The 13123-nt window shown below is 41.9% G+C and overlaps 6 protein-coding genes across 6 annotated transcripts; all 6 read right to left on the bottom strand. All coding sequences in view use genetic code 12, as the record gives it.

The window, feature by feature from the left end:
* Positions 1 to 19: 19 nt before the first annotated feature.
* On the bottom strand, positions 20 to 2548 carry SEC6 (SNARE-binding exocyst subunit S6; the record flags this gene model as incomplete). Its single annotated transcript, XM_066157982.1, has 1 exon — positions 20 to 2548. One exon carries the CDS (start codon positions 2546 to 2548, stop codon positions 20 to 22), a length of 2529 nt encoding a protein of 842 aa, XP_066014079.1.
* Positions 2549 to 2857: 309 nt separating this feature from the next.
* PBP1 (poly(A)-binding protein binding protein) lies at positions 2858 to 4606 on the bottom strand (the record flags this gene model as incomplete). Its single annotated transcript, XM_066157981.1, has 1 exon — positions 2858 to 4606. One exon carries the CDS (start codon positions 4604 to 4606, stop codon positions 2858 to 2860), a length of 1749 nt encoding a protein of 582 aa, XP_066014078.1.
* Positions 4607 to 5188: 582 nt separating this feature from the next.
* Positions 5189 to 6634, bottom strand: PSN45_002985 (uncharacterized protein; the record flags this gene model as incomplete). The annotated part of the gene is made up of 1 exon (XM_006683614.2): positions 5189 to 6634. One exon carries the CDS (start codon positions 6632 to 6634, stop codon positions 5189 to 5191), a length of 1446 nt encoding a protein of 481 aa, XP_006683677.1.
* A 336-nt stretch (positions 6635 to 6970) lies between these two features.
* On the bottom strand, positions 6971 to 7315 carry nrf1 (GTPase regulator Nrf1; the record flags this gene model as incomplete). Its single annotated transcript, XM_006683949.1, has 1 exon — positions 6971 to 7315. One exon carries the CDS (start codon positions 7313 to 7315, stop codon positions 6971 to 6973), a length of 345 nt encoding a protein of 114 aa, XP_006684012.1.
* Positions 7316 to 7736: 421 nt separating this feature from the next.
* mug86_2 (Meiotically up-regulated protein 86 protein) lies at positions 7737 to 8522 on the bottom strand (the record flags this gene model as incomplete). Its single annotated transcript, XM_006683951.2, has 1 exon — positions 7737 to 8522. The coding sequence occupies one exon, from the start codon at positions 8520 to 8522 to the stop codon at positions 7737 to 7739; it is 786 nt and encodes a 261-aa protein (XP_006684014.2).
* A 510-nt stretch (positions 8523 to 9032) lies between these two features.
* On the bottom strand, positions 9033 to 13082 carry PSN45_002982 (uncharacterized protein; the record flags this gene model as incomplete). Its single annotated transcript, XM_006683615.1, has 1 exon — positions 9033 to 13082. The coding sequence occupies one exon, from the start codon at positions 13080 to 13082 to the stop codon at positions 9033 to 9035; it is 4050 nt and encodes a 1349-aa protein (XP_006683678.1).
* Positions 13083 to 13123: the final 41 nt, after the last annotated feature.

Genomic DNA, 13123 nt, shown 5'->3' with positions numbered 1-13123 from the left:
TGTATATTACTGTACCATATCATGAATACCGAAAATCATCTAAAGTACGCACCACTTGGGTAGATGCTGGAGGCTCCACTTGGTCGTGATAGCTCTTTTGTGTCTTAACAAGCTGGTTCACCAACAAGTTGATTTCATTTTTATCCATATCCTTACGACATTGACAAATTCCTCTCACATACTCAACTGAACAATTGTAGAATGAACCCAAGATTTCATTTTCCCACATCTGGGGAATGAACTCCATTGGATTGTCACATGTTCCCAAATCACCCAAGAATTCTATAGCTCTCAAACTTGTCAACAAGTATCTTGCATCCTTTCTGGTGAATAAATGCTCAAGTCCACCGTAGAATGCCATCACATCCCTTCCAACACCTTCACTGAAAGATTTGAACTTTTTCACGGCTGATGGATCAATCTTCTTACCTTCACCGTGCAAAATGTTCTCGTATCCGATTCTTATATATGCTGCAATGAATGTGTCGAGGAGGATAGTGAAGGTGAGCAGATAAATGTCATAGGTAGTATACCCTCTTAATTCTTCCATATATTCACCAATGGTCTCCACTATTCTCAGGGCCATGGATTCATCTTCTACAAGATGGTTGTTATTGCCACCTTCATACCATTTCTTGGTGAAAACGATTGACAATGCGGGATATAAATCATTGACAATAATTTCAACAATTGTACGAATGACTTGAACATGTAAGTTTGTACTTGGATCCATAGTATCACTGAAGCTTTGTTCAATACTCGACTGATAAGTTGTGTGTACCTTGTCTTTGTAAATAGGTAAAAATCTGTCTTGTAACCGGTCAGTATTGATTTCAAATGTGTTCCCCAATGCTGCCAAATACTCTAGCAAACCTTCCTTGGAGATATTAGACAATTCTTCCTGACTCATCTCATCAAGGTTCACCACTGGCCGTTTTTTGGTGCCTCTGAATATCCTGGATGCTTTGCTTTCTTTGATTAAGAACCTCTCATTATTGTAAATCGACATATAGTTGTCGTATTCTTCGTCAATGATCGCTTGATAGTTCATGATTCTTTGAAGATAGCATTTAGACCAGTGCTCTATGACTCCAACTAGGATCTTTCCATAACCAGATTCTGCTGCAACATCGGCCTGTTCCTTCAACATTGTCAAAGGAGTCTTGAAATCAGGCAATACATAAACAGAACTCTCAATATCCAAAACGACTGGCTCATCATTAGCATCTTCATCTTCAATAACTTGATGATAGTTATAAAGATCTGGAGGCTGTGCCCTTTCTTTGAAGGTTTTTGTCTCCAGCTGCATTAAGTTGAGGTTCCATTCTTCCATTTTACTAACGATAACCTTCAAGTAATCATCCAACACGACATTCTTCAAATCTTCACCAATAATAGATTTCTGTTGTGGCTTGATGACGGATTTTCTTTTATTCTTTGGATCCGAATCTTCATCAATGGATTGTAATGCAACCAAAAATTTGTTGTAATGGTTGTCATATGCCAAGATTCTTAACAAGTCCTCTGCCGGAGGATCAGTTTTAATGATATCCATGGTGAAGTTGTGAAGCTTATTATAATAGACATTTTGCATGAAGTTATCAAGTTCCCAGCTCTTCGGAAACACTTGTGACAAAGTATCGTTCACAAACACCAACTCGTCTTCCAACCAATTAAGATTATCGTACACAAGCATCTTATCAGCACTGAAATGCTCTATACACTTGTCGAAAGTCTCAATGAGACTGTCCTCCAACTTGTCATAGAAGAACTTCTTGTAGTTCCGCTTTTGTAATCTGACTTTGCCATAGTTGATATTCAAAATATTCGAATTTAGATCCAAGTTATTTTTCAAAATAAGATTCAAATCTTCAGTGGACTCAAACTCTATGATCTGTATCAACTTGAACACAAGTTCGTTATTTCCCTCCTTAACTGCTTCTGTAACACTGATAATTACTTCGGCAAGTAAATCGTCAAATTTTTTGATTGTCTTTTTGATGGGCTGTATGATCTTGAATATAATTGATTTCAAATCGTCTGATAAACCAGACGATTCGACTTCAAGATAGTCTTGCAAGTTTCTTGCTTGAGTTAAGTTATAGTGAATTTTGAAGATGTAATTCAACGGATACGTAATGTCTTCGGTGATGACCTCGTATTCAGCATCTATCAAATCATTGATATTGTCCAAGTTTCTCTTGAAATGGGATATATCGGAGTACAAATTCCTAACCTGGGTGAAAAACTGGTTTACTTTAGTCATCTTTTCTATAATATCGTACTCCGATAAGTTTGTTATAGACTCATCGTAGAGAGAGTTGATTTTCTTGATCTCGGCTTTGATATTATTCAACTTGATGCTCGATTTGTTTAGCTTGTTTAAGTTGGAGGTAATGGAATCTATTTGTGACTGGGTGGCTGAGTTCAATTTGATATCAATTGAAGATTTCTCCTTAACAAATTGTTGTCGCAAGGAATCGATCTTCACCAAATCATCCTCCAAGCTGATCAAGTTGGCTATTCTTGATAATGCTGCTTCACTCATGGATGTATGTGTTATTGATTTTTGTGCGCATTTTGAGATCAACAAATTCCAATCGCTCTCGATTTGGATGCTAAAAATGGGATTGAATTAATAAGTATAATATTAAAACGATTGCTCACCGCTTCCAAGAGAATTAAGGTATGTAGCAAATCACCTAGAATATTATGGATTGGAGTAATCTAGGAAAAGAAAATATTGGTTACAAAACACACAATTAAGAGGCTCTTTAGTAAGGAAAATGAGTAGTGATTTATTCACATGGACTAATCGTTATATACATTAAGAAGGAACGTCATTCTTTTGGTGAAGTTATTCGTTTCGCTTCTGATTGTATCTTCTATGATGGTTACCATTATAGTTTTGATGGTGCTGATTAGAATTCCCATATGGGTATTGCATCACCATACGAGGCGAATTCGGACTCCCGCCCGAATAATTCATGTTTGGAGGCATGTATCCTGGCATCATGAACTCACCTCCGGTGGGAACGTACATTCCAGGCATACCTTGGGCTTGCGGCATCATACCGAGTTGCTGTTGATAGAACATAGCTGCCTGATACTGTTGTTGTTGAAAAACGTTCATCGCTTGTGGGTGTTGACCTGGGGCTTGTTGATTGAGTACCTGAGGTTTAGCTTGGGGCAGCTGACTGGATTGAGGGATCATACCAGGAGGGTTTGGCGATTGTGGGGGAAACCCTGGCATGGATGGAGATGCAACCATGGGACTTTGCATGTATGGGGAAGGAGCCATCGACCCTGGTAACTTTATCGTGTCAGGCGAAGGGAACAAGTTGTAATAAGGTTCGTCAACTGTTTGTTTCCAAGTTGGTGGTGTGGTGTAAGCTCTTTCGATCGTGACTGGTTCACCTTTTGGTGTGTTCCTCTTAGCAGTTACGAAAAGGTTGAAAGAAATCTTGATTTTCTTGGACTTTTCAATCTGGCTTTCCTTAGTTGGAACTCTGTCAAAACCACCGAAGAAGTCAGCAGGGGAAATCTGGTAGTGACGTTTGGACATTCCTCCAGAACCTGCCAGGTAAGGTCTTTGATTGTTCATTCTTGGGCTTGGGTTTGTAGGCGATCTGCTGTTGTTCCCGGAGCTATGGTTACCATTGTTAACATAAGGTAGCTTGGGAGCTTGAGGCTTTGGAGAACCTTGACCTCTTGGAGAGGAAGGAGTGAACGCAGCAGCTTTGGGGTTCAACTTGAAAGCTGGCTTCGTTGGGTCCATTTTCTTCTTTTGAACAACCGAGGTAGTTCCAGTAGCCACTGGAGGAGGCAGCGTGGAAGAAGCAGAAGTAGAGGTTGGGGTTGAAGATTTCTTAAGAATCTCATCCTGTTTTATCTTGTCTTTTGCCAAGATTGGTAACAAGTCGTTAGGAAGCTTATGAGGTACTTTAAAAGTTGCACTAAACTCTTTCAAAGAGTTGATTTCGCTTTGAGCATTCAATCTGAACGATTCTTCAGTATGTTTCTTGTCGCTTGGCTTTTGAATTGAGGCGATGGCAGGATCCTTGTGAGCCGTGTTCAAGGCATTGGGTTTTGGGGGAACATACTTCTTATCGCTGATATTCACAGACTTCAATGCAGCCATCAACTCATCACCACGAGTGTCTCTCTTGGTAACATCTGGGTCCTCATCTCTTAAAACACCCGAATATTTCATTTCTTCGTCAAGACCGGTGTCTTTAAGCTTTCCTCTTTCTTCCAAAATATGAGGATCAATGGAACCATCGTTTTCAATTTCATTGGCAAGTCTCTCTGCCTTCTTCACCCGCTCTTGGAAGTCTTTGGCCTCGGTGTTGATTCTCGTGGTATATAAATGTTCATCGTACGTGGATTCAATCCCGAACTTTTCTTGGTTGACTCTAAATTGATCCCAGCCGCCAGTGGAGTTTTCATCAAAAGTCAAGACTTTGGTGTCGTCAGCATCAGGCACCCATTTTTCCAACTCTCTTTCCTTGAAATTAGCGTTGGCAATGTCGGCGTCGGTTTTGAACTTAGACTCAATAACTTCAGCCTTTGAGGAGGTCAGCTTTTGGAGTTTTTGGCTTTTCATTGTAGAATACGTGTTTTTTTTGGGAGAAAGCTGTCAGTCAACTGATAAATAACAGAAAGAAGATCAGTGGTATCAATTGTGATAGTGTGGTTGGAATTATTCGGATCACGAGGATGGAAAATTTAAAGTGACACAATGGCCTTTTGGTGACGGGTCAAAAAAAGACGATAAGGTTTGCCTCTATTTCAATTAGTTAAAACGGAAAGTTAAACGGAAGTTATGGAGAATTCCTGTCGTGATTTAAAGGATTCTAGAGACTCTGCACACAAATGGACGGGCTATTGCAGTCAATAAATCCTTTAGCGTTATAAACAATCGAGTGCAATTGTTTGGTATGTTGTCGATTTGTTGAAAAGTGAGGTTAGAATAGTACGCCGCAGCGCGCACGACCTTTATTTTTCAATCCAGAAGGCTTAGTAGGTTAGTAGCAGGAGTCAGACTGGTGAAAGAGTAGTATAGTGTAGACATTATAGTTCCATAACGTATTTTTATTGAGAGGTTTCGTAAGCTAGCAGATTTATAGTCCATAGGCTAGGATGGTTTTTGCCCGAGCCCGGAAAACAAGTTTTGCAGTAATTCGAGTCAGCAGAAAAAGTTTAAGCCGGAAGACACTTCCACCGAGTCGACATCCCAGTAGAGCTTGACAAAGTCTGAGATGAATGCAACATCATGTTTGGAGTATGGATCCAATTCGAGGTTCACCAAATCCTGATATGTCAACACCACATTGCCGTTGTGCATCTCATCAACAATAATATCTTGGATGAGGTAAAGCCATTTCTTGGTCAACTTGTGAAAGTAGCCCACAATTTCCACCATTTCCACTGTATCTACTGGTCGCAGGTTGGAAGCTTGTTCTGGATTGGCCTCAATGTGCTGATTGTTGAAGCCTGCAGATGCAAACCAAGAGAAGGCTGACCAGATATACTGAGTCCACGACAACGGGTAGGTGGAATCCTTGAGCCACCAATTCGGCTCATAGGACATATTGGGTTCAGATGATGAACCGTAGCCCAAGAACTTAAAGCTTGAAAGTACCGATGCGGAGGTGTTGATAGAGAGATTATCACTCGACTTGTTGGTGGGAAGTGGGTCCGCATCACCGTTAAGTAGGTGTTTGTAGATGATCTTGAACTTGGAGTAATCGTTAAAAGTGCACTTCAAGATATCCTTTTTGGCTTGGGTCACGTCCTGGAAGCTCAAAATTTCAGGGCATTTCAAGCCATCATTCAACACAATGGCGTAGTCATAGATGGGTTGGTACATTAAAATATCGTCATTGGTGGTGGCCACAAACGAATCCAATTGGAGGTCATTGTTTTCCAAGTCGTGAAGGCAGATGTTGTAGAGAGGCTGGAGAAAGTCCTTTTGCGAGCGGTTAAAGTCAAACTTTAACTGCAGTGGGATCACTGACAACACTGAGATGATATAGTTGAACACCTGAATCAAGTAATTGTCTTTTTTGGACTGGTTAAAGATGATTATACGCTTTCTCAAGAGACTCAATTTGTAGATCTTGAACACCAAAGGTCCAAACTTGGTGAAAAAGTCGGGTAGGCTGTTGATTGGGTGGGTGAACTTGTTTACGGGAATCGTATCGAAGTCGATGGCGTCCAAAACGGAGGTGTTTTCTTCGTCGGTCAAAAACGTCAATAAGCATTCATCCAAGTAGTTGATGTACTCGAATCCGTTGCTAACAAATGTATTAGGCATCCACTCGGTAGATTCAGCTTCACAGAGACATCCCAAACTGTACATGCTTATGTTGGCCCTGTCATTGTCACTACCAGCATTTCTGTTCAACTGTCTGAACTTACTGATACCGTAGTACATCTTGTCTGCTTTATGGGAGAACAAGGTCAAGTCCTGGTCAAACTCATGGACTCCCGAAGGCATGCATTTGTATTCAATTCCCGACAAGTTGATGTTCCAGACGGTCTTGGACCATACTATTTCATAGCCCACGGATGTGTCGAACTTGACGAGAAACACTGCCTTTACTGATGGTGGATGATAAGCGGTGTTCATTACAGTTTTTGGTAAATCGCGGTAACAAAAATAGCCGTTAGCAATATAGATATTGAATACGGACATATATTAGAGACAACTTAGGGGCATGAAAGACGGCAACTAGTTACCTCCACTATATTTAAGAAGGCCAAGATGGCTAGGGAAATCATTAGCCAGCTGCCAGACTCGCCGGGTAGGTAAAAAGCGGAGGCTGAACCATACCCAAGCACAGCATACTGAAAATTTTTCTAACGAAACTAGCATCTGGTTTCTCTTCAACTATCCCCGGATTCCATCTGGCTTCTCTTCAACTTTCCCTGGTTTCCATCTCCTCTCTAATGCATTTATTAACTATTAAGCACGAATTCTCAATATGAAGTTGACGACAACGGCCACTAACAAGAACAAACATAACATCGTAGGACCGAACCGGTCATCGTAAGGACCCGATCCTCTCATTCTGATGGCCTTTGCTCTCCAGTGATACGTCACCAAAGCATACACCATGGTCAACATGGCAATAAAAGTGAATAAACCAGCACTAATTCTACCAACAGAGTCTCCGAAATTTAACAAGCCCACACCCAAAGACCCCAAGATCACAGTGAAGTTCAACCATGATAAAAAGGTTCTTTCGTTAGCAAAGAAAACCTTTGGCTCGACTCTAGCTGGCAAAGCGATTCTTTTGGTGGTCGACATTAATGGAATTTACTTTAAATGGGAGTTGTATAAGATGAGGATGGAATTTAAAGATAGAAAACGTGGGACGCTGCGACCGCTGCACGACCGAGATGGGTGCGACATGTGTCGCAAAACGTCGCGAAATGAACATACACTGGTGCCCTTGGATTTGCCTTTGAGCTAGCAAAAAGCGCATATCTCACATACTCAAGCATATATTGCCAATATTGCCAATTAAGTGCTTGCTGCCATCACTTTTATATCTTTTTCCTACATACCATATTGGCTTTAAGAGTTGCGCTTGCGCACCTTAACCCCGTCACACCTTTTGGCTGCAAACGCAAAAGTAAAACATACATCAAATAAATATCAATAAATAACTGGAGCAAGCCCCAGGCCATCTCCCGAGACGGCAAATAAATACTTTAGGCCCACCATCTCATTTCTTTGTTCTAGTCAAAGGCATGGGATGAGGAACAAAGTATGAGTTCTGATGGTTGGCAGTACCAGCAAATCCATTATAGAACCCCAACATGGCAGTGATAACCCCCACAACTCCACCAGCACGGGTGACCCCCACCTTCCCTGTGAACTCACCTCCCGCCAACAAGAGGAAAGTAAGGGTTAAAGTGAAGAACAAACTGAATAAACCCACTGTGGACTTCATGGTACATAACACCAACATAGCGGTGAAAAGACCCCAACCCAACAAGAAGAACCCCACGGCATTGCCCAACTGCTCCGAATCATCTCCGTACGCGGCAGCAATTCCAAACCCTTCAATATTAATGGCCATGTATGATAACCAGAAAGCCCCATAGGAGCAGAAGGCAGTACCACCAAAAGTGTTTCCTACCATGATTTCCCACACACCAGCAAGAAATTGGACAGCCCCACCGTAGAAGGCTGTAAGCCCTACCACTGCATTGGTGTGGGTGATGCCCATGGCCCGAGCATTATACATTGACAACACAAAGGTGGTCAATGCAAATGACGTCAAACCAAGCGGACTGGGGTTTGCAAACCCATGGGTGGGAGGAGGTGACAACCCGGGGTTCAATGTTCCACCGAAAGCCTCCATTAATTCACTCCGAAGGTATTTTCTATGTCCGATGATAATGAACTGATTATTTTCACCAGTGGTGTGGATGCGGCCCACATCTTCGTTCGAAGACATTGATAATTCTTTAGAGCCTTGAGAATGAATAGAGTCACTGGAGGTCATTGTAAGCAGGGTTTAAAAGACCTTGTTTGCTGTCTGGGAGCGAAAAAAGTCCGGGGAAACTGGTGATATTTATAGAGATGATCAGGCCCCACAACTGCGTCTGCGCAAGTCTGTTCGGCGATAGCTGGTTTTGCAGACAAAAACTTAAGTTTTGGCTTTACGGGGTATCGGACGGCACCGAGACGGTTGAATACCTATTATAAACAGAACCATCTTGTTGATCGATCATTGCATGAATGCCCATTAAAAGAGCGGGTTCTACTAATACTTCTTCCTTCATAGGGTCTGCAGAAACGGACTTAACTTGACGGAAAAATTTGTTGAGCGGGCGCGGGCACGACTTTGTGGGGCCATAAGTGGTGTCGGGCTCGGAGTGTCGGTGAACTGCCCTAGTTGTGCGGTGGTGTGACTGTCCACACCACCTTTACATTATATTGTGGAGAACCCCATTATATTAAATATGAGGGTGAATGGATTAAACTACGAAATATAGCGGGTTATCCCCGAAACTTACACCAGCACCACTCGTTTTTGCATGTTCTTATAGGCTTTTTTGCTGTGGCGGGATCCTAGCACCCTCTTATAGGCTGCATGAATTGACCCATACACCCACCGCCGCATCACGTACAAAACTCCGTAGTTTATAGCCGACATCACCATAATAATCACATAGTACTGGGTGGGTAAGTTAACCAACTGGAAAATATTACCAAGTGATCCGTCACTATCGATCAAGAACAATCCACATGACACTGCCACACTGGCAATTACTGTCATCACGTACGGAACGTTTTTGTGGAGTGGCTCCCGGTACGGCGGACCTTCTGCGAGGAGCAACGATACCACGATATACTGAAGATTCGAAAACAAAAAGAGCACAGAGTTATCGAAACTCTTGACGTTTTCATCATCCCCCGGTACAGGAACCACATACCAAGGCTCACGCTGGATCATCCGCCACAAAATCACCTGGAATATAAGAAGTATCACAATATTACCCACAAGCAGAACCAAAATCCGGGGCAGTACAAGATTCGCCGATGGTCGTTTGGGTATAATCCGCTTATTAGCCTGTGACCAGGACATGAAGATTGCCAACGGCAAAATCAAAATCATGTCGATGTATAAGAACTGGAAATCTCCCAAGTTGGTACCTCGTTTGTAGAGAATTGTGACTGTGATGAATTGAATGGCCGAGTAAAGCGACATGAACTTAAAACTCGAGAAACTCGTCACCAAGCTCGCCCTGCCTTCTCTGATGACATCGAGCAAGCACGACACTTCGAACACTCTTGACGTGAATGGAGCGGCAATGGACGCTTCGGCTTCACTCAATGAAACTCCCACATTGGCAGCTTTTAATGCTCCGCAGTCGTTCGCACCATCACCAATAAACCCAACTGTATAGTCGATTTTCTGGAGCTGATTGACAAGCTCGTGTTTCTCATCAGGTGACATCCGGGCAAAAATGTCACAATATAAGAGCACTTGCTGGAAGCTTTCGTGGTCCTTGAAGTTGGTTAACAAGTACTTGAAAAACTTACCGGTTATGGCAAATTTGTACTTATAATCGTAGTCTTTAATAGAGAGTGGATTGAGGGTGGTAGAGTCCAACAATATTCCCGGATCATTGATGTTCTCCCACACAAGTTCGTCGGCTTCAGGGTTTTCAGTGAACCGGGGAACGTATATGGCTTCTTCTTTTTCTAGAATTCCACACTCTTTTCCAACACTTATTGCCGTGAGAATATTGTCTCCAGTACACATGATGGTTCTGATTTTGGCATCGTGTAAGTGGTGAATGGTGGGTGCTGAGTTCGCCTTCAACTTATTTTCAAACACTATAAAGCCTAGGAACTGCATATTCGATTCCAACGATTCACGGTTCATATCTACTTTACTCCGAATAGGTTTATATGCACAGGCAATAACACGATACCCACTATTAGTGTATTTGTGTAAAAGATCAAAGAAATCTTCTGGAATCGACTGTTTTGTGCAAATGTCCACCATGACTTCCGGAGCACCTTTACAGAGCACTAGCCGAGAATGGTTGGTTTCTACCACTACACTCATTCGTCTTATGTTAGACTCAAATTCTAGCTCTTTAAGGATGCGGTAATGGCCGTAGTAGTTCTCAATAATTGGCATCTCCAGGTCCTTCAAGTTGGAATCGGTAAACTCAAACATCTTATAGTCCAATGGATCTCCTAGAATATCGTCGTCAATTTTCCTGAGCGAGTGGCATGTGGACATCAACGCAACTAACAATGGGCCGTTGTTAGAATCATGGACACTGGATCGATTAATAACAATATCCTCAATTCCTCTGGCTAAAGTGTCAAACTTCATTTCCTTTCTGCCAACGGCATTGTTGACTAAGTGAACTCCCAACACATCTAAACCATCTTCGGTTAAGGTTCCAGTTTTATCAAAGCAAATAACATCCAACTTGCCTCCAATGTTGACTCTGGTTGGTGATATACAGTAGATTTGGTAACTCTTTAACCGGTTGATTGCAAAAGTGGTACCAATGGTCAAAGTTGCTGGCAAGGCAGGTGGAACGACAATGGTGATGATGTCCAAAGCTCTCAAGATCATCAATGATTTGGGTACGCCCAACTTTATGAAATTGACGGTGGAATAAATAAACCCGGTGAATGCGATGAACGACATGAAGCCAATGTACTTGAATGAGTCTTGGTAGAACTTGAACCCGATAGGTTTTGGAAACAACATCGATCTGATCAATGAGCCCTTGGTGGTGTTGAATCCGGTCTTCACGACCAAAGCTTTGACAGGTTCATCATTATGGGATTTTCTCTTTAAAATTTTGGTCCCATTGTATAAATATGACTTGGGCAAGTTTACATTGATATTATCCTTAATGAGCTCTAACTGTTCGTCTTGGAGACAGCTTTTAGTAACTGGAACACTTTCTCCCGTTAACATTGATTCGTTCACAATTACTTCACCATTGATCAACAAACAATCACATGGCATTGCGTTCAACGATGGATCAACTTCAAAGATATCACCAGGAACCAATTCGTTCAGAAGAACCGTCTTCCAAAATTCGTTTCTCCAAACCCTTACTTCGCAGTTGAAGATAGAGATACTCTTCAATTTCTTCATTGTGGATTGGGTTTCGACCAAGGTATTGACAATGGAAATCATTGAGATTATGAAGATACAACTGGCATAGTAGAAATAGTCATCGACTAACCATAAAAGAATCGAAAAAATCTGAAACACGTAAAATGGGTGCAAAACCTCTTCCAACAATAAACTTAGTATTGGCTTATCGTCAATTTCAATGGAATTTTCTTCAAAAATCATTGCCCTTTCTTCAAAGAGTGACTGAGGAACACCATCAGCAATTTTGTTACTGTTTGTCCAACTTTGATCAAACCAGTTGTTGTTAGTCTTAAATATATCTTCCACAGGATTATAGAAAAACTTCAAGTATCTGTACTTGAAGGTATGCATATGTCCAATTATAGGATCCGAGATTTGGTGGTTTACCTCACCGTCGTCCTTATCGTCAGAAATATTCAAAAAGGAAGACAATCTCTGGTTGAGTCGTTTCTTTTCGATATCAACCACAGACAACTCACCATACTCATTTTCGACCACACACCAGTCCGCTTTTCCTAAGGGACAAGGATCACCGATCAAGTTGATTCTGTATCTTGGAAGCCATCTCAACACCAAGTATGCCATACCAAGAGTTATTGTGCATAATAAATAGTACATTGTTTGCTTCAAAATATTATTTTGATACCCAGCAATACCAATAACCAAGTCCTCCTCCGCCAAATAGTATCTCTGGTACTCTGACTTGTACTCAAACTCTTCTCTCTCTGCTTCATCTTCAAGGTCGTTTAATAACTCCTCACTGGAGCCTCTACTGCTTCCACTACTTCTACGTCTTCTTTCGAATTCCGAAGACCCATAACTTCTTTGGTCATCACCGTCATCCTCTTCAAATATCGGATTCTCATTCTCTATATCCTGAGCTCCGTACTTATCAATAGGATAGACCCAGTCAGTATTATAGTCGACGATTTCTTCTGGGTTCTCATAAGTAGACCCTCCTGGTGCCAGTTCTATTTCTTCCAATTTGAAGAACTTGAAATTAGCGGCTTCATCATTAGATGCGTTGGTTCCATACGACTTCACCGACTCCACATCTTCTCGAGTATGTAATAATGGAGATGTCTCTGCCGATGCGGCTGATTGGTGTCTTCTAGACCCAAAGCTATGGGGATAGTGAAAAGAAGTGATGGATGAAGGGATAATCTCTGATCCAGCACCAGAGTAGATTTCATTATTGTTTCCTTCATTGAGTACGCTTTCCTGAGAAACGACAGATCCTCTTCTGGATAAACTGGATCTTGATAAGGACCTTGCTTTGTAACGATCCACTGACTGAGACCTAGACCGAGAACCAGATTGTGAACGGGAGAAAGACCTAACGGTTGATCGTGTTTCGTCCCCTGTAGGTTCAGGAGCAACATCGCTTGGACGCTTTCTGTGTTTCAGGTTCCTTCTTCCCATATCTTTTCGTCCTGAAACTCTGATAGTCTTCAAGCAATTTC

The sequence above is a fragment of the Yamadazyma tenuis genome, chromosome 3, assembly GCF_029203305.1.
Source record: "Yamadazyma tenuis chromosome 3, complete sequence".
In the NCBI taxonomy this organism is placed as follows: Eukaryota; Fungi; Ascomycota; class Pichiomycetes; order Serinales; family Debaryomycetaceae; genus Yamadazyma; species Yamadazyma tenuis.
The sequence above is the reverse complement of the archived record's forward strand: the minus strand, read 5'-3'. Positions and strand labels throughout refer to the sequence as shown.